Below are 20,417 nucleotides of genomic sequence, written 5' to 3' on the forward strand. Positions count from 1 at the left end.
AAATAAATAAATAAATTATTCTGTGCACGTGCCCTAGATATGCTGCATTACCGGGTTTTCTTTAGTCAAACTATTCTTATCGTCATAATGCTATCCGCTTATTTATAATCCTTCCGCTCCAGCGCCTTTAAGTACAAAGACTTCCTTGCCGTCTACCAGTCCTGGTTACCGGGTTTCCAAACTAAGGTCAGGGTCACTTCTATCCCTGTTCATACCCTGCTCATCACATCTGCCAGACGATTGAGACATACCTACTCGGACCTGCCTCAGGTGACCTCCGTTCTGACCTCCGTTCACCGCCGCAGACGCCCCCAACCGGATCTTCCCCGGGGCGGTGTCACCCCCTACCTTCCGGCGAAGTTACGCTCGCGCGCTGGGGGGCGTATGACGTCACACCTGGTCAGAGAGGTGCGCTGGATAAAAGAGAGAGTCGCTGACGGCGGACGGTCAGTGGCGGGACGGAGGTGAAAGGGAGAGTGTCGGGAGACGGTGGGCAGACGGACCCAGAGGACGGGAGCACACACACGGTGCGGGACAGGACGCGGTCAGGTTAGTCAAAGGGGATTATAGCAACCGATATCAATTAATAACATAGCTTACTTTTATCCATAGATAAATTGTTCCAATGAAAAGAAATGTTGTTTGGAGAATAATCTGAAATGAGACTTCCGATACCGGACTACAAATTAGTCTTCTTTGGCAAAAACATCTTTTCATATTCCCCGTAAGTTGTAAACGCAGCATATCAAATGATGCCAGCATATTTATTTCGCTTTGGATTTCTATCACTGCATTGGTTTCGGTATACAACGCCCTACAATTAAGCATTTGATTAGGTCCTAATTTCTTTGCTCCATTTTGCGTCTTTACACGTTATAGTTCCTAGCCAAAGCAAATCACGCGTACCGGCTAAGGAAGTCAAGCAATGCTTTCAGAAGTCAACAATTATTTTCTAAATCAACTCATTTGTGATAGCGCAGTGAACCGTAAATTTGTTATACCGTAAATCAGTTCTGTTAAATTTGATGCTGAAAGTTTTATGAGTAGGCAATAATCCGTCGCCACTTACGCAAGAAATGTATCGATTCGGTATATTTGGTATATTCGGTTGCCTTATTTGACAGCATACCATTGCAGCTATTCAATTTCGCAGTCAACAGTCACCAACCACTTTCGCCCATCGCATAGCTCGGCTCGATTTCTCTATGGCATCACCAGCAGGGAAATGGTTAACCTTCAGCCGTTCACTCCACGAAATCATCCATTTAGCAACATCTCCAACGTACGATGGCCGGCTGCAGTTGCACCATAGCGTGCTCGTATTGACGACCTGTCAAACCGGCTTTGGACGTGATCTGTCCTCCCAGCTGTTGGGAGCTGCCAGTCAGCTGATTGGTGACGTCACAGGGTCAAATGTGTCACGTAATTACGAACAAACTGTAACGGTATCGTGTGTAGGAGGCAGAAGCTAGTAGAGAATAACAGGCGACCTTGGCCCCGTCCGGCCTGTGAATGCCGAGGGGTGGTCGAGAACGGCACAAGTTCTGTTGTTTGAGGAGCGGAAAATAGGTCGTCTGGAAAAAAAGGTCGCAGATTCGGACAAAGAAATATGCAGCGTGATGCTGATCCTTAGTCACTTTGATCTTGACCGTAACTTACCAATAAATTTGCAAATGAGCACAAACTCAAATGTAAATAAATCCGAAAAAAAATCAAAATTAAGTCAACCTTATATGCTCTAACACAACAAAACATCAATAAGCCTGTAGACACGAAACACCGCCCAGTTCTTCCTGTCCTTTTCCCAGCGCTTTCTCGCTCCCCTTTGGGCAGGTTATCCGGCTTTCGCCGTCCACAGTGCGCTGTTATCATCGTCCCCAGCCCACACAGGTTGTCGGGGTGAACCCACGCTGCCCTGGGGCACCCGAGGTGGTAGCTGGAGCACCTCCTTGGAAAGGTTTCTCCCGCCCACGGCAGCTCTCGATAGCGTATAACGATAGAAGGAGGGGCCCATGTGGGTGGGGAAAACAGGCGTAGGTGTGGTATGATGGCGAGCCAAAACAACGCCTTAGATGGGGTTGCATTGGTGAAACTTACACGTGATCCTGTAACTCATGAGCTCCCAATATCGGTCGGTACAGTTTCGAGGTCCAAAGGATGCGTTTTTGTGAGTGACTGCAGTCTCCCCTTACCGTGCTGTTCGCCCGTGCAGTCTCCGAGGGGACGCGGTTAGTTTCTTGTGCGCGGCTGCAGTCTCCCAGCTATCGGGTTATGTTCTCATGCTTTGCTGCAGTATCCCGGGCCGTCTGCTTTGTTTTACTGCTGCATCGTGCAAGATGTGCATTTGTAAGTTTTGGTCTCGTTTCCGGTGTAATTTCTTGCTCTTCCTTGTACTTATTATACGAATTTATATTCGTAATTGCCGGTATTATCCCATCAATTTATACGGCCACTGAGTTTCCCGGTGACTGCACCCGAACATCGCGCACAGGTGCATTTATAGCTTCCATGGGGTTGAGCAAAAACCTTGTGACGATACTTCTTAAGCATAATCAGATTAGTTAGGTAGCTACACATGCTACTTCTGATAACGCACGTTAACTAGCTTTAAACAAGCTTCGTAGTCTGTAATTTAGAAGATCGACCGCATCTCGTCGAAAGTCTCAGGGAAACGGTGATTTCCCGACATATGTCATCTAAACAATCGCCTCATTCAACCGCAAATGTCTCCAGTGCGCAGCGCCACAATTGCCACCGCAGGCTCGTTTCGCGTCACGTTTTGCGGCAATGGCGCCAAGAAACGGCGTCAGGCCGGGGGAACCTGGCATTAACGTAGCCTTTAGTAGATATAAAACTTTATCGGAATTCACTGGGATTGTATTGCGTATGCAAGTCCAAATATTTCGGCCAATATTGTTTGGCCTTGGTCACTGGACAACTAGAATAACCCTATAAGTATAGCTCATCGCTGCAATGTGAGCTATACTTATAGGGTTATTCTAGTTGTCCAGTGACCAAGGCCAAACAATATTGGCCGAAATATTTGGACTTGCATACGCAATACAATCCCAGTGAATTCCGATAAAGTTTTATATCTACAAACATAAACCTGGGAAAAAATATGACTCTAAAACAGCACGTAGCCTTTAGTGTACTGCGGAAAACGTGGTGGGAAAATATCCTATTTGAGAGTCGTTTGTGAGATTGTTAGCCACATTACTCATGTTTAATAGCTTAACAGCTTACATGCGCATAGAAAGCGGGCATGATTAATGCTGTCTTCTCCGCGAAAAGCCTTTCGCCAGTTTATTGGTTTCGAATACATGACGAAAATCAATTACAAATCAGTTAATTCTAATCAACATCGTACTTACTGCTTAGACTGTATGAAAGGAGGAATGAAATTGATAAGTTGATGCTGGAAAACTAAGCCAAATGTGGTGCTTCGCTAATGCACTATAGCTTCACGATCAAGGTGTGTTGCATGCGACTGTCCCGTTCCGAAATTCAAAGCATTTTTTTTCTACAGTTAATCCATGTTCAGCATTTGGGAAGCACATGATCTGAATGATCGACCGAGCCGATTCGACTCTCCTGTGTTTCTGCTCCCATAAAACACTGCCTCGCCTAACCCAAGCCAATGAGGCACGCGATCCATACCCGCGGGGCTGCACTCTGCAGTCTGCACGCAACTCGTGCCCCACATCAGCTGCCCACGGGGATCCGTGATTTAGTTCAGCACGCGAGCAGGTCAGGGCATGGCTGGGGGCTCGATTCTGGTACAGTCGTGCTGCATTCGGCGAGCGCTTTCCATTATTGCACAGGCAGAGTGAAACTGATCGTGGGTTGGAGCACGAAAGGGAAATTGATGGGAGGGTATTCACTATTCATGTAACGGGCCATGATATATCTCCGACTAAGTGAATCAAGTCCAATTTAGCTTGTTTAGCCAGTCCGATTCAGCCTATCCTTTTAGTTTTTTTTTCTACCTTTCAATCGAGTAAATGCTTCTTTCCTAGCGTGTTTTCCTCCGTCATTATTATTTCGGCTAGGAAGTTATTCAAGTCATACTGCAATACCTCGTCCATCCAGTTTGGTCCGATGCCGTCATATATGGGACAGATGGCCAGCGGCGATCAACAAGTCATACACACCTAACGGCTACTTTCTCTGTCAGCGAGATGATGCCACTTCAAGAGGTTGGAACTGAGCCAGCCACTCCAGATCCAGATCACTGATCAACACAGAAACCTTCTGAGGACTTCTTCACCGTGAATGAGATTAAATGAAATTTAAATGAGATTCACGACACCGTGAATGAGATTAAATAAAGCGATGTCAATAGGAGCGGTAAAATAACGAATCAAGAAAAGGTTTCCAATGATGCAACAATGAACATCTCACGTAAAAACACATTAAAGAGCAATTTAAAAGAGCTATATCATAAAAATCGAGACGAAGTGCATTATGCCTACAAGTTATAGATGTTGGTCGTAAAAAAAAATACTTAACGATACATAGCTACCGATTTCTAAGCTCCCAAACATGTCACGAAAACAATGCATGCGCCTAGAGTCATTGGCGACAATCCAAACCGAATCATCGGTTATTCATGCACCATACCCAGTATGGGACGTTGAAAGTGAGCGCATGCATGAACAATCGAACACGAACCGCCTCTGTCGCAGAGACTCACTGGTTTTACTTTCTACACTGCACGTGCGCTGTGTCCACCGCTGACCTTGCGTACAGCTGCTATCGAACAGACATCGTCTCAGATGTCGCCTATCAGACACATGGTCCAGAGTTCCCTTTCGTTCGGTGACTGGGGTAAACACTGCTCTCGTAATCTCGGAAGCCCTCAGGCGTCAAAAGCCGACCATTGTTCTATGACGTGGAAGCTGTAATCGCGGCCAGAAACTGGAACGGTCGCCGGGACTGGACGGTTGTAGTCTGCAGAAGGGAAACTCGTTCCAGGCTCTTTCCGGCGTTGTGTTATTTCACGGCATGCGGCTGTGGTTGTATTGCACAGAGTGGCGACCTACCGGTTAGGCAGACTGGATTCTGACCGATTACAAAATCCTCCTCTGAGCGATTCCATTGGTGGGAAGTGTCAGGAAATCCTCAAAGTCAGGAAATTGGAACTTGAGTCGCTCAAGTTTCAGAAGGTTATGAAATATTGGATTGAGTGAAACCAGCTGAACGTTAGAATCGTTGGACAGTGGTCACATAGGCATAAGAAACACATTCAGACGCACAAAGCCCGTATGCGGAAAAGTCGTAATCTACCCATCAGGTTCATCCTTCCCAATCGCCCCCCCCCCCTTTACTTCTGTGTTCCGCCCGATGCATTTCTCCACAGCTACTAGGCTCGTTCCTAACTTGTAATATCTTCTTTGCAGGCCACTCACGATGAAGCTGCGGAGTTTAGGCCTCGTGGCCGCGCTGCTGTTGCTAGGCAACGACAGCGCGTCTGCCGAGTGGGTCTGGGGCAGCCGCTCCTCCAAGTCCCTAAAAAACACCACCGACGTGCCGGTCACGGCAGCTTCCACTGTTGAAGCAGCGTCTCCACTTGAAGAACAGGTGGTGGATGGTATCATTGGCGCCGAGGACACGTTCGTCGCCTTTACGGAGAAGCCGGACACTCTGCCGGTGGCCACGTTGGTCCAGGGAACCAGCGGAGACTTTGTCGCAGGTGAGGGAGCGTGGCCGCGAGTACATAAATGCAAATACCGGCTAAATCTTATACTGATTGGTAGTTTCATTGCCGAAAAAAATGCGTAGATGAAACGAAATTGTTCTGTAAAATCAAGGCCGTGCGTAAGCATGTCTCTATCAAATGTCAATGAGCAGTCGACATCAAGTCGGGTGAATGACCAAAGCCACGTTTCGGTCATCAGTTAGGGTCGTACAGTCACGACTATCCGATCTCCAGCCGAGCTGGGAGAAAGTGGCCACGGTGCCGGCATGGGGATGTGTCAATATTTACCGTGTCAGTCGTGTGTGCTCAGCCATGGCGGCTCAGAGAGTCCGAACAATAACCGTGTCAAAAGACTCTTTGTCCTGAATCTGTTCTGAATTTCCGCCAAAATAGAGTCAACATTTTCGCCGTTACTGTCAGAATTATCATTGATACGAATTCTGCACTCGAAGACGTCAAGCTCGGTTATCGAACATAATGCTGATTTCCCGGCTATCGCGAATATAATTTTGTCCTCCTTTCATCCATTCGTTCGTTCATCCATTCAATCAATCAATTAATCGATCATGACCTCTTGCACTACTTCATTCATTCATTTATTCATTCATTCACTTAACGATTCAATTATCCATTCATTGATTCGTTAAATTCATTACTTGCATTTTGTCTAATAAACATACACAAAATAATCACCCCCCCCCCCCGTCATCTTTCCCCAGACCCAGTGGTGGAAGGCAGCGCTCGTCAGGCCAAGGTGATCGCCGAGGAGACTTATGACGAGATCTACAGCGACCCCGAGGTGCAGGCCGCCCTGGAGGCGGGCAACGAGACCCAGGCGCGCACCTTTATCAGAGATAAACTGTGCTTCCTCGGACTGGTGGACGTGAGTTGGGGAGAGGGAGGGAGAGGGGATAGGAAAGAAGGGAATGGAAGGAGAATAAGAGGGGAAGGAAGGAGGGAGAGGACAAAGAAGAAAGAGAATGAGGGAAGGAGCGAGTAGGGCAACAATAAAATATCGATGTTCAATCATGGGTGATGTCAGCAATTATGCCGAAATGTGGTTGGCAATGAAGCCGACGTTTATACGCATCTAGCCTAGTGAACGAGTTTAAATCATTTAGTTAGTTTAACAGACCACTGTCGACGCCTCCGGCCCCCACTGACAGTGCCCTGTGTCTGTCCGTTTCAGTGCGAGGAAGACATCCCTCCCCCTCCGCCGCCGCACCGGCCGTTCCTGCCGCCGCGGCCTCCCCCTCCGGGCGCCGTCCAGCTGGTGCAGCCTGTCCGCCTGCAGGCACACGGCCCTCCCGTGCAGGCGATCCCGCTCGGGCCGGCGCCCCCGCCCGTGCTGCCGCCTCCTCACCCCCACGGCGGGGGATACCCGGGACCGATCAAGTCGCACTACCAGCCGCCCAAGCCTTCGTATGGTGTCCCGAAGCCGAGCTACAGCCCGCCCAAGCCGAGCTATGGGCCGCCGAAGCCGGCGTATCACCCGCCGCCCAGCAATGGATATGGACCTCCCAAAGGAGCGTACCCGGCTCCGGTTAACAGCCACTACAGCCCTCCCAAGCATCACGATAGCTACAGTAGTCACGGCGGTGGGCACGGCGGCCACCACGACGGGCATCACGGCGGCCACGATAGTCACGTGAGCCACGGCGGCCACGATACGCATATTGTGAAGGATCCTCACGATCCTCACACTACGCATATTCATCACGGCAACAAGCACGACAATCATGACAGTCACAAGATCGTGGTCGCCGATCCGATTACTCCAGCTCCTGTGCAGACTCATATTCACACTCATCACCACACGCATATCGAGCAGGGAAGGCCGGGCAAGTCGATTGATATCGCTCTACCGGCCGGAGCCGGCGCTCTGCCAATTTATCCTCCTACTTACACTCCTCTGGATGTCAACCGAGGTCCTCAGGCACCCGCTGGAGCCTTCAACACCCCCGGAGGCACCTTTGTGAACTCTAACTTGGGCAACACCGGCTTCAACAAGATCGCCAACACGCGCCCGACTCCCAATCTCGGCAACTCGGGACAGTTCGGACCTCGACCAGTGCCTCCGGCTCGTCAGTCCGTGAATGTGCCGGCTATCTCCAGCAACTTGGGTAGCCAGTTTTACAACGAGTACTGTGTCTGTGTGCCGCGCTATGCGTGCGACGCGCTGGACATCATCACAGCACGCGCCGGGAGGGGAACTGGGGATTTGTCGGCCATCACTCCTCGGAGAGCCAACAGCTCCATTGATGCCGGTTCGGCACGGGTTGCCAAGAGCCTTCAGCCGGAGGATATTCTGGACCAGGTGAGGGACGGAGCAGAACGACGGAGGTGGGCGGGGAGGAAGGGGAGGGGAAGGGGGTTGAGACCGGGTTTTGAACGATCATAGGTAAATAAGATTTAATAGTTGAATACTTGATGTTCATGTAAACCTAGCCGTAAGGTAAAGATCGCAGAAGCGAGAACGTCTGTTAATGTCTTTGAGCAGTGGAGTGACGCATGCATTGGTTAGCAGCGGTGATTGTTTTACCAAACGTCAAACAAAACGTTGCTGGGAGAAAGTGGAGGACCAAGGTCAAACCTTCGCGTAAGCCAGTCTCAACTCATTATCATAGTTAGCATTTCTCGTCCTTACCGTCCTCTTCTGACCTCTCAGGCCTCTATTTTGACCTTTGACCCTACTCTGACCTCTCCCATGTCGCTTCAGGTCAAGGAGGTCATCTCTGAGGAGCGTCAATCCTCCGCTGCTGCTGACAAGTCCGCAGCTCGCCGGCGGCGGGCAGCTCTGCCCCAGTCCAAGGAGGAGAAGCCCGAGGCGCAGGCTCGTCAGCTGAAGGACCCCCTGACAGGAGAGGTGCCGGAGGGAAGGCAGCTCGTCACCGACGCTCAGGGCGTGAGTAAAACGAATAACGGCGTAATATTAGCACGGCATTTACTTAGGGAGGTAGAAATTTCGGTTTTTTGAGTCTGTCAACTTAGCAAAGAATGTTTAGTTATCGGGGCTTTCGGGACTGCCAAGCCATTTTGCTCCCTTATTTTATGATCACTTTATGATCACTCTCACCTACTATGCCCATGTTTGAGCCTGTTTTGTGTGCTTGTGTGCGTGTGCCCAGTAATCACATGCCTAGTCAGGCCCGGCCGGCCCTCTGTTGTCCAGCGCGTATCAGTTCACCCTGTCCCCGTTCAGCGAGGTCGCGTTTTGCAACCGGCGTCGCGCCGCCTCCCCAATAAGGCGCGGTGAGATTTCGAGACACGGACTCGCGAAGAGAGAGGGGGAGGGGGAGAGAGAGAGAGGGGCGGAGGCGTCATGAACAGGTTCCCGTCTCAGCGATGGATTTCTCCCCGCCCCCTCGACATGGGCTCGGCGAGTGACGTAGACGGAGGGATCCATCACTCTCACTGATTCGGTCAACGCCCGAGATTCACAGAAACTGAGCTTCCCTCGTTCTAGGCGTGAATTATTGCTGCGTAAGTCAATCCTTTGACTCAGCAGAAAGTTTCATCACATAGACGGTGCTGTTTTCACAAACCTTGACCTGTTAATACTCATATGCAGATTGCAGATAGACAATACTCACAATCGGAAAACTACATTCACCTTCCTCACCAAATCAATAGGATACGTCCTTTGAAAGCCACCAGTGTTACACCATGCCCACCTCCGTGCTCAGGAGCCGTCTACGCCCGCACTATTGCTAAATACGCACCGAATCTCGCCGGAAACCCGTGGTTCACAAATCGATAGTCGCGGTTCGGTTAGTCTTTGTTGCACCATAAGGAAGGCTGTCATTCTTCGAGTGCAAAATCGATTAGACACCACGCCTCTTTTTGTAACGTAGGAAATCGCGTCGTTGAAAATACTCCGAATTGTCGAAGGAATACACGACATCAGCCAAAGCGAATCGAAGTATCTGACAGAAACTAGAAAGTAGAAATGCGTGTTGTTCCTTCCCATTCCGTGAAAACGGTGTGACGTTAAATGGCATGACATAAGTGCTAACTCTTGGCCAAGCGATGAGTGTCCCCCAGTACAGTGAAAGTTATCAACGCGCCTGCTTCTTGGCAGCAGTATGTAGCTTCCTGCTGAGGCAGATCAATCTAGGTCAGGCGGGGACGGGACGTAAACTCCCTGACGACACTGCAATAGGGAATTAAACATCCTATGTTCACGTCCACCCTTGCTGTAGGTGTCCAATGTAAACGGTTCTTGTCAAAAGTCAGCATAATGCAGTTTGTGATAGGTCAATTTTCGGCGTAACAATTGGCATTTAAGTGGAATTATAGCACGTGATATATCTGCCTAAGCTTAACAAAGTACGCTTGCAAGCGGCATACGTTTTTGTAGAGTGCGATACACACTTGTAAGCATGTTTAACGCCTTGATGGGCGACACAAATCTATTTTCACCCGGATAACAGGAACCCTGTAATCCCTTTCATTCTTCCTAATCCCCTTTCTTCATGTACCGTCTGCAGCAGCGCCAACAGCCCACTTCCTGCACCACATTCGCCGCTTTTCCGCGCCACGATCGCCGCCGTCACGGTCGTGCGCGCCGGGAGTGTCGCGGCGCGTCCGCCCGCGCCGGGGCTGTCGCAACTGCGCCGGTAAAAAGTCCATACCCCGCACAGCGTGGCTGAGCCTTTGTCCGCGTTCCCTGTCCGATGGGTTGCCTAATCAATGACCTCGGCACATCTGGGTAATCGGGCCCTCAGACTCCCGTCCCTTACTATTCATTGCCCCTTTATCGGCCCCTGCCGAGGGGGAGTGGAGCTTGGAAGTGGGTCACGAAAGGGTATTACACTCACGAAAAGGAGATGCACATCGCCGGTAGAGCCGTGCTGATAAAAAAGATTGCGTGACTTTCAGTTGAACGACTATGGCGCCTGAAGACGATTAAGATTAATTACCACGATATTCACAATTAACGCAATATAATTAGCTAACCGCAGATAAATGTTAAATCTTGCAAAAGTACTTAAATCCGTCACCCGCACGTCACGCAACCCGACCTACCATAGGATACCCTCTCCTCGACGGATCGCCCTAAAATCCTAAAATCCCGGCTGCCGTGCCGACTAAACCCCATCTGTCCCCGTATGGCACTCGAGTTGTGTCAGACAGGGGGTCGGCCCCGTAACCCAGCCATGAGCCACTCGGCACGAAACGGAACCGCAACGGTTACCCGGCGGTTCCATTTGTGGTGGCTGAGGCTCTCGATCGCTTACACAACGTTATGTGCGGTTACCACGGGCCGGATATTCTGTAACGGAGAGTGTAAGTCACGTAAAGAGCGCATTAAAAAAAACTGCTTCAATTTCTTACCAGAATTAAGTACCTTGGACCTCTTTTCATCAAATCTGACCATCACAAAACCTTATCAACTTCTCGCAAACCACCTCCCAAAAGACACCCAACTCTTGTCTCTTTTGACATGCTTTTAATTTCAGCTCACCCTTTGACCAGTTCCATAGGCCATTGAGCTCTCCATACCCCCCTCTGACGTCATTTGTGTCCATTTGGCAGCGCCAGCTGGTCTACCAACCATCCCTGTGACGTCATTTGTGTCCATTTGGCAGCGCCAGCTGGGCTACCAACCATCCCTCTGACGTCATTTGTGTCCATTTGGCAGCGCCAGCTGGGCTACCAGCCCAACTTCCGCGGCTGCGCGCACACGGACGTCTGCTGCCGAAACCCGATCCCGGTTGGTCCGACGAACCGCCAGCAGCCCGGGCAGTGTGGGGTGGGACGGACAGACGCCGTCAACGGACGCATCAAGAACTATGACGTCAGGGAGGGCGAGACCGTGTTCGGTGAGTATGGATGTGAGGTGTGATGTCATTGGCGATGTCATGCCATACATAGCATCGGGTGTTGGGCTCGGAGCAGCCTATGTTAGGAATTCACAAGTTAACATTTGTTTATAGTTAGTGTTCATCTGATAGCTACATTAGTTTTTGGCTATACGATAATACGGCAATACGAGGTTTTATTCTTGGACAGCTACTCAGTGATTGTGCTTCTTTTGTTTTTAGCTCACATCCTATCATTACCCAACGCATTTACATCGACTTTCTCATATTTAGCCTCCCCGACTCTCAAGTCTCAATTGACCTCGGTGATTCCTTCATGTCATCAGGCGAATTCCCCTGGCATACGGCCATTCTGAAGAAGGAGGGAGCTGACAACGTGTATGTCTGCGCTGGATCTCTGATTGGAAACGAGTACATTCTCACTGCGGCTCACTGCGTCAAGAGGTGAGTGAAGGGAGAGGGGAGAGGAGAGGGAGAGAGGAGAGAGGGGCTCAAGAGGGTCTGGTATGACGTGTAGATATTGTACTGAGTACCACCACAAAACTTTCCCATGTGAACGTAACAATCGTTCTTTGACAATACACCAACATTTTACAAAACACATTTTCGAATCGCATCCTGACCACAAACACGCAATAAAGACAATGCAACGGCACACCAAATACCGTTAACACCCACCCTAAGCTCTCTGTAAACCACCACTGCACATCAGTTGACAACCTGAAGCCTTAGGTAGCGTCCTGACGATTTCACCAGCCCCGCTAACCCAGCCAACTCCCAATGGTGATGAAAGCGGCCGGTGAGCGCTGCGCTATGATCTTATCACACAGAGTAGGGCCCGATTTGGAAGCGGGAGACAATGTGGGGGCGGTCGGCAGGCGGGCTCGTCTGAAACTGACAAACGCCGTGTTGTAAGAATGTGTGCAATCGATCGGTAAACTGACAAATAGTTTTGGTGCGGTTGGTAATCTTACAAGCCATGTCAACATAATCTGGATTCAACACAATATCCACGGTACAATATCATGAGTGGTCCATTGCTAGGATCAATGTCTGTTTACCAATGATGGCTATCGTTATAAATACGAATTCATAAAACCTTGATGTAATACCGCCCAGTGTAGTACTCAAAAGTCCCACTCCTCTCCATCTATCTCTCCACTCGAATCGCTCAAAACTTCCCACTCACGCCCTTCTAACTCCCCACTCGAATCGTTCTAACTCCCCACTCCGTCATCCGTCCACAGCTACGAGCCGTACGCGCTCCGGGTTCGTCTTGGCGAGTGGGACGTCAATCACGAGACCGAGTTTTACCCGCACGTCGAGAAGGACGTCTCAGGAATCTACATCCATCCCGAGTTCTACGGAGGCAACCTCTACAACGACATCGCACTGCTGAAGCTGGCCAGCCCCGTGAACGTGCAGTACAAGTAAGTGAAGCGGTTTGGGGTCGGAGGAGAATGGGAGGGGGTCGTAAGAAACTATCCGAGTGATGATTTTGAGGAAGAAATGCTGGCAGCTTGGGGGAATATTTTATCATCGTAATGCTGATAATGCTCGTATACACCAATAAATGCAAACTGAGTTTTCGATTAGCAAACAGTCGGTCAACAACTTCTTCCGGTCTAACTTCTTCCTTCGGCAAGCTTCTCCATCAAAAGGACAACCATCAAACAATATGTAACCACCGTCACTGAGCTCTAACCTTATTCCCGCCCCACCGTTTCAGCCTGCACATCGGTCCGGTATGCATCCCGCCCCAGTACGCCGACTTCACCAATCAGAGGTGCTGGGTCTCCGGCTGGGGGAAGGACGCCTTCGGGCAGCACGGAAACTTCCAGAACGTCCTCAAAAAGGTCAGTGAACGCTCGAGTCCGGTTGACAGTATAGAAGCATATGGGCTGAGGTTTGAGAAGTGATGTAGAGAAGATAAATGGTCCGCATCGTCTGGCAATGAAACGATGTTAAGAACATGAAGGTCTTCTCATCAAGGTTACGTTCAAATTTAGAAGAAGGAAAATGTCAAACCATGCGTCTTTCATTTGCATTTAGGAACTTCTTTTTACAAATTGAATAGAAACGTATTGAGGATAAAAACTTGTCAATGACATTGATTACAACGTTATGCCCCCGATGCCATCATAACGTGACTATTTTTGGGAGCGACACCCTGACAGTTTCCAATTCTCCCAACCAGGTGGCAGTGCCTGTGATTGGTAACTACGAGTGCGAGCAGCGTCTGAAGCGCACCAAGTTGGGCTACGACTTCAAACTGCACGGTGGCTTCCTCTGCGCCGGAGGAGAGGAGGGAAAGGACGCCTGCAAGGTACGTAACAGTGGAAGGAGGATAGGGGTTCCGAGTTACATATTGGGCCTTGAAGAAACGACTTGAGTTGCACATAGGTTTATAAACTCATGTCCAAAGATGCGAAACATTCAGACAAATTGACTGTAAGTAATCAATATTTGAGCCAAGCTTGGTAATGAAATATGCCAAATCATCCGTGAAAGGTTCAAAAGCTTGATAATCATATGACACAATTTGAAATTTCACTCGAGAAGAATGACAAGTGAAGAAGTCCCCTTGACATGAGTGATGGCCTAAAAATCACACCACATCTCCACAACGTCGTACCTTAACAGCACGCCCCTCAGCCCTTGCGCACCCATATCCCCGCATACCCCAGCACTTCTCTGACCCCCCCCCCCCCTTCCCCACAGGGTGACGGCGGCGGTCCGCTGGTGTGTGAGCAGGCCGGCTCGTTCTACCTGGCCGGTATCGTCTCGTGGGGTGTCGGCTGCGGCCAGAGGGACGTGCCCGGCGTCTATGTCAAGGTACGTACCGCGCCGGTGCTGTCAGAGACCGTGCTGATGGTGAACGTGGTATGGTGTGATTTATAGGGAGCTTCTTGCTTGCCTCGAAATGTCAAGCAATTGTCCTATTACCGTTATAAATGAACCGATGTTTATTATCCAAGCTAATAAGTCCTGAGAAATATGTTTGAAAATATTTATAAGGGAACGATTATAATATCTACATAGATCTTCCTGTGGAACAGAAAAGCTTAGGTGCCCAATTAGATCAGCTTGATTTGTAGCCTGTTCGATCACACGTCTAACCAGTACCGTTCCTTGCAGACGACCGAGTATCTGCCCTGGATCCAGTCCATCACTACGTACCGGCCCTTCACGGGCGTCCAGTCGCGTGCCAGGAAACCCGCCGAGGGAATCGAGGCCGAAGACTACATAGAGGTGGTCAAACAGTAGGGCATACGAGTACACTCGCCTCGTACACTCGCCAGTGAACACTAGAGTGGTGGACGTTTTGCCAGAAACTGTGTTTTGCGGACGAAGTGTCAGTGTGGACGGGAAAAGTCTTAAAACGTTGTCGCAGACGGAGAAGCCAGGGTTAAGATGAAGCTGGACGGGTGATGAGTGTGCTAACATTGTTGTGACATAATATTCGAACAGGGACCAGCGATTGGGAATCATACGCTTTCATGTTTAGCGCGTGAAAGTTTCATCCATCGAGGAAGTTGAGTGATGATCATGTTATTCAGCCAAACTCCACCCCCAGGCGCCGTCTCCCAAGCGACCCCATTGTTGTTCGCTTCGAAAGGAGCCAGGACTGTAGTGCACATTGTAACAATATTTATTGTATGTATACGCCCTTGCGTTCCGTGTGTGTTTGCTCATGTAATAAACATGTCTCGAAAATGAGTTGGTTTTAGCTCAACAATCCACATTTGCACTATAGTACAGCATCAGCTGCTGTGAGCGACTGACTTCTTCGCACTCCGAGAAAATATTACAAGGTTCTCAAACTGAGCGGAAATTGGGCTTGTCATTCCTTACATTCCTCAACGCCTATGAACACAATATCGAGCAAGTAAGGTGACTGACTGGCCTACGCTGGCTGGAGACCCACGACTGACTCAACACGTCAAAAAATCTACAGATGTTCAAAAATTCATGGCACGTCGCGACTAACAGTCGGCCTTCGTTCAACCATACGCAACGGAGCATGCCAGGAATCGAATAGGGAATTGAAAAGTAATTCGGGATTTTGTTCCCGGAACCTTTATTGGGTGGCAATGCCATTGAAGGAAATTGATATAATTTGTCAATAACATTTACCGTTCACTGAAGCACCTCGTTTCAAAGAGACTGCATATTGGGATCGCAGCAAATAAAACGGCTCCAGAAATATGAAAAGTAAGTAAGTAATTGGGACTCATATGCTGAAGACACTGCGATGTTGCAGCTGATAGCATTAATTACAGTAGAATAGAAGCGTGGCGAAATAACTTAAGATGGACTAGACTCATTTATGTACAAAGATCCCTAAAAACATGGATTTTGGCCAGGCCAGAGCGAAGGAAGTGGCAGGGTATCAACGGGTAACGTTAGACCCAGTGAGTGCCCGCCAGTGACCAGTCCTATTCCAAGGCCACACATTTCCCTATCCCCTCTCAAAGCTCCAACCAATAACAAACTCACAAACAAGACGCGTTCCCAAGCTCACCGCTCACAGAATCACATGATATAAACAGACCAACCACACGAGTTACGATCACCGACAGCCATTCTTTCGACCGGCAAGAACAGCCGGGCTTGCCTGAAATTGGCTCCTTGAATCCTTCCTCTTCTCCGCTGTTCAACTCGCTGTTGCTTCCTGCTGTTGCTGCTGATGCTGTCGCCTGCTATTGCTGTTCACCCCGCGTGTTTATGTTTAACGTTGTGCGCGGTCGCTGACGAACAGAGGTGAGCGACCAGCATGCCGGCGGCGACGCGTGCCTCTGTGTCCAGACTGTCCACGTCATGGGCCCACTCTACGCGGCCCCAGACGTCAGCCTGGTGGGGAGAGGGGAGGGGAGGCGTAAGACGGGCGAAAAGGGGCGTGTTAGGGGTGGGAGGGGGTGATAGTGGCGTATTATGAACAGGATGGGCGGGCGGACGGTGCTAGAGATGCGTTGAAGATTTTTCTTCAATTTTTAATGTTGACTTGAGCAGAATAGAGAAAGATGGAGCACGATATATTGTTTTGTTTGTTTGTTTTGTTGGGTTAGGCCCTTTCGGTCCAATGGGACCATTTCAGAGCCGGGAGGATGATAGGATATAGGGGGAGACATTGGTCTGGGCAGGCACCCTAGTGAGTCACCGGGGCTGAGCCCGTCCGGAGGACAGGCCACCCAGCCCCAAGGTACTCACTGCACCCGGCTACGGGGTGCGCTCCCTCGGGAGCAGCGGTGCCGCTCCAAGGGAGCAGCCCGCATGAGATAAAGTTGCCTGTCCAGCCCGGAGGGGGGTTGCGGCGTGGAGGAGAAGGATTTCAGTATCCTGAGGATAGAAGCACGGAACGGTGAGTGAGCACGATATATAGAGATAAACCGAGGCCATGCTGACTGAACTCCAACTAGTTAGGACGCACGTTCTCTTATTCTCTACTCTATTTATCTGTCTTATTGCTTGTTCCCTCCACTCACACCATCTATCTCCCCTCCTCTCAGTACATCTCGCTCTATCTCCCCATATCTTTCCCGTTCTCTCCCTAATCTCACCTGATATTCTGCCTCCAGTCGCGATAACCGGGCCACCTCCCTCGGCACCAGTTTCCGCTCCAAAGCCGCCAGAGGCAGCACCGTCGACCGAACCGACTCGACGGCGAACAACAGACCCGTCAGAGTCCATGTGTTGTGCGTTAGGAGGTATTCCTGTGCAGAAGAGAGACGGAAAGGTGGTTAATTTAGTGTTGTACTAAGAGCGATCCGCTAATAGCTGTTGTTAGATTGAGCTTCAGTTGAGGTTTCATGGTAAACAAGATAGAAGGTTATGAGTTTTTTTGGCATCATATACCACGTCGAATTTGGCGAGAACGACAATGTCAGCTGAACTTCTTCAGCTCCACATTTAGATCGCAAATATTCAACGCATGCTTCGAGAAAACCGACGCAAAACCATTACCAATCACACCTAGAAGAGAAATATCGCAGACATTTCTATTTTCTCCAACCGTTTCTCCGATCCAACTACAAACATTCACCAAAATCAATGATTATCTCCACCGATCGTGGAGATAGATAATCACCTGCCGATTACATGATACACGTACCCCCTCACCTATAGCAGGTCCACCCTCACCTGTAGCACGTCCAGCGTCTGCTGCGGCACGCTGCAGACCAGCGACCCCGACTCGGCCGGCTGCAGGTCCACGCCGAAGCGGTGTCGGACCCACTCGAGCACGGCTCCCCACTCGCGCCGCTGGGCCTCAGCCAGCTCCGTGGGGTGCTGACGAGAGGGGGGGGCAGTGAGTTTAGAGTTACACAACTCGACCGTCTTGGGCGGGGGGGGGGGAGAATACGATCGCCGATTGGAAGGGATATCGATCGTCGATAGAGGAATTCGATCACCAATGGGGAGAAGATTTGATGACCGTGAGACTGCTTACGATGGCAAGAAAACGGTTCATTTGACAGTTCAGGAGATAAGCTCTTGATAGGATCAACAACTTCTGAATTCTGATTGACAATAATTGTATGTGCTGACAATAAGTGGCAATAGTCACTCATGGTTCAGAGTAGATGAATTAAATGAGCAGAGTGGGTCTTTCTTACTATGTGCACACAATTTAAAAAGTGTATTCAACCCTTTCTGCTTCTGCTGCTTGCACTTATGCCAGAAACATCCTGAACTGGAGATATTACTTAGGGATAAACCAGAAAACACCATTTGCCAGTAGAGCTCCACAGTGACATTCCTAAAATATGACAAATGTCTCCCCTCCACCTTTCCACTTACCTCCACTGGGAAGAGCACAGTGTCAGTATCCAGGTATCCGGTGATTTTCTCTGCCAGGTCCTTGTCAGTCCTCTTGTGCGGGTTGTCCAGTACAGTGAAACATAGACCTGTCTGAGGATAATTACAAGTCAGGATAGAAGTTCAGGATATGGTTGCAACATCAACTGACCCTTCTATTACATTCACATTCTAACTGCTCTGTTTCCATGACATTTACACTAAAAAAATAACCTATGTGGTGAGCTGGAAAGGGCTAAAACCATGAGACTGTCTGATAGTTCAGCATTCCTCCAACCACTCAGATTACAGATAACAGTGTATTAAAATCAAAGCTGGAAAGAGATCATCTCTGCATTGATATAAATACCCTAACTCTATCTCCAAATGTCTTACCAGGTGCATCTGGCTGGTTTGGATATGCTCTGTAACAGAGTCCCACTCAAATGCCACTCCGAGGGCCAGCTCCTTGTTTGGCACCTGCAGCAGCCGACCACCTGGGGTCTTAAGCTTTCTGTGGTCCAAGTTGACCTCCCATTTGCCATCCGAGCCAGCAATACTGACAGATTTGTAGAACTTCCGTCGAGCTAGAGCTGAGGATAGCAGAGGTGGTACGTAGCTACATCAGTTTACAAAAAAAAATTGAGAACATAGATTTAAAAGATTAAAACCAATAACTCACAGATGAGGTCCCTGTAAGATAAAAAACCTCCCTAAAAAGCTGAACAATCTCATAAATTAGGGTTATGCAGTTTATTTCAACTTATTCACTATACTTTTGCAGTCAGTTACCGACTATATCAAATTCGATCTTAAGTTGAAGAAACAGAAAGTTTAAAAGGTTGCATTTCATTGTCTACAGATTTGACAAAAATAAACAAGCAAATGAACCATATATCATAACATACCTGACATCCATCTCTTTGAAACTGTGTGAGAAGAAGTGGGCAAAACTGGAGATATCCTGAGTGTCAGACCCAATGCCCTTCCTATAGATATCATATCGATGAAAATATGGGTGACAACAAGGTGGCAAAGCTTCAACAGCCTTAATAAAGCACCAACAACCTGAAATTCAGACACCAAACGCATATAAATATTCGCAAACAGCACACGTTCGCGGCGAAAAGAGAGCAATACGGCTTTTCGGTCATGTTCAAAATTTTTATTAAAAGTACCGTTTATGCGAAATACTGAATTTCCATTGGCCGTTTCGACCCTACAAACCCCGCTAAAGGACGTGAGTGGCTTAAAACTGCTAGCGCAGTCATTACTGAACATTATATCTGCGTCGTTACTTGACTCTAGGCTGCCATATTTGACCATGCAAATTGATAAGAACGTGTAAGCAAATTATTGCTAGTGCTGAAAAAGGGAGAAGCCAAAAGGTTCCAGCATTTATGATCCTGATGCGGACTGTCACTTGCTACTATTTTTGTAATAAAGACACTCATTTTCCGCAGTATGAGCCCCTCAATGTAAATTGTACCCTCACACCGAGATTATCAAAGGTTTGAGCTTTTATGAAACACTCCGACCTCCGTGTCAAGCATCATGCAGCGAAAAAAGCGGCGAGTGTATGCAAAGTTTCAAGTTCGTTCCAAGTTCCAACAAGTAAAAGTCGATGAACTATAACCAACACATGTAGGTCCCCTCCGATTCCAAACCCATTTCTCAATCTTTTGTCAGGAAATAGAAATTGTATGTATGTATGTATGTATGTATGTATTGACACCAAAAGCCTTCCACATATGGCGTGGCGATTACGGCTTGGTGGTGGTACGTAGCTACATCAGTTTATAAAAAAAAATTGAGAACATAGATTTAAAAGATTAAAACCAATAACTCACAGATGAGGTCCCTGTAAGATAAAAAACCTCCCTAAAAAGCTGAACAATCTCATAAATTAGGGTTATGCAGTTTATTTGACAAACCTTTGTAGCGTGCGTGCATCCATATATTTTCATGAATGTAGCGAAAATACCGCTTCTATGACAATTAACGACCAGTGACCACGGGTACACTCCATATACGCTTCTATTAGGTTTCACAACAGCACCTCGGAGGCAAGTAGCAAAAAGAGCCACTTGCTGTTC

The 20,417-nt window shown here is 48.8% G+C and overlaps 2 protein-coding genes across 2 annotated transcripts; one reads left to right on the top strand and one right to left on the bottom strand.

The window, feature by feature from the left end:
- Window positions 1-434: 434 nt before the first annotated feature.
- On the top strand, window positions 435-15,243 carry LOC122368763. Its single transcript, XM_043343001.1, has 12 exons — window positions 435-549; window positions 5,403-5,695; window positions 6,421-6,584; window positions 6,891-8,018; window positions 8,421-8,606; window positions 11,346-11,526; window positions 11,853-11,970; window positions 12,774-12,956; window positions 13,256-13,382; window positions 13,724-13,852; window positions 14,248-14,361; window positions 14,665-15,243. Exons 2-12 carry the CDS (start codon window positions 5,413-5,415, stop codon window positions 14,791-14,793), a joined length of 2,742 nt encoding a protein of 913 aa, XP_043198936.1. The 5' UTR covers window positions 435-549; window positions 5,403-5,412; the 3' UTR covers window positions 14,794-15,243.
- LOC122368764 (ATP synthase mitochondrial F1 complex assembly factor 2-like) lies at window positions 15,156-19,487 on the bottom strand. Its single transcript, XM_043343002.1, has 6 exons — window positions 19,230-19,487; window positions 18,718-18,914; window positions 18,325-18,435; window positions 17,668-17,814; window positions 17,088-17,240; window positions 15,156-16,380 (listed from the first exon to the last, which is right to left on the bottom strand). Exons 1-6 carry the CDS (start codon window positions 19,411-19,413, stop codon window positions 16,240-16,242), a joined length of 933 nt encoding a protein of 310 aa, XP_043198937.1. The 5' UTR covers window positions 19,414-19,487; the 3' UTR covers window positions 15,156-16,239.
- Window positions 19,488-20,417: the final 930 nt, after the last annotated feature.

This window comes from Amphibalanus amphitrite, unplaced genomic scaffold (assembly GCF_019059575.1).
Source record: "Amphibalanus amphitrite isolate SeventyFive unplaced genomic scaffold, NRLGWU_Aamphi_draft 000973F_arrow, whole genome shotgun sequence".
NCBI lineage: Eukaryota > Metazoa > Arthropoda > Thecostraca > Balanomorpha > Balanidae > Amphibalanus > Amphibalanus amphitrite.

What these genes read in the sequence shown, in the direction of transcription:
- LOC122368763 (XM_043343001.1), top strand. Translation starts at nt 5,413, where the DNA reads ATGAAGCTGCGGAGTTTAGGCCTCGTGGCCGCGCTGCTGTTGCTAGGC. An exon ending in GGAGGGCGAGACCGTGTTCG is followed by an intron (nt 11,527 to 11,852) that starts GTGAGTATGGAT and finishes TCATGTCATCAG; the next exon opens with GCGAATTCCCCTGGCATACG. An exon ending in TGCCCGGCGTCTATGTCAAG is followed by an intron (nt 14,362 to 14,664) that starts GTACGTACCGCG and finishes CGTTCCTTGCAG; the next exon opens with ACGACCGAGTATCTGCCCTG.
- LOC122368764 (XM_043343002.1), bottom strand. Translation starts at nt 19,413, where the DNA reads ATGCGTTTGGTGTCTGAATTTCAGGTTGTTGGTGCTTTATTAAGGCTG. An exon ending in CTGTGCTCTTCCCAGTGGAG is followed by an intron (nt 17,815 to 18,324) that starts GTAAGTGGAAAG and finishes CCCTCTCGTCAG; the next exon opens with CACCCCACGGAGCTGGCTGA. An exon ending in AGACGCTGGACGTGCTACAG is followed by an intron (nt 17,241 to 17,667) that starts GTGAGGGTGGAC and finishes TCTTCTGCACAG; the next exon opens with GAATACCTCCTAACGCACAA.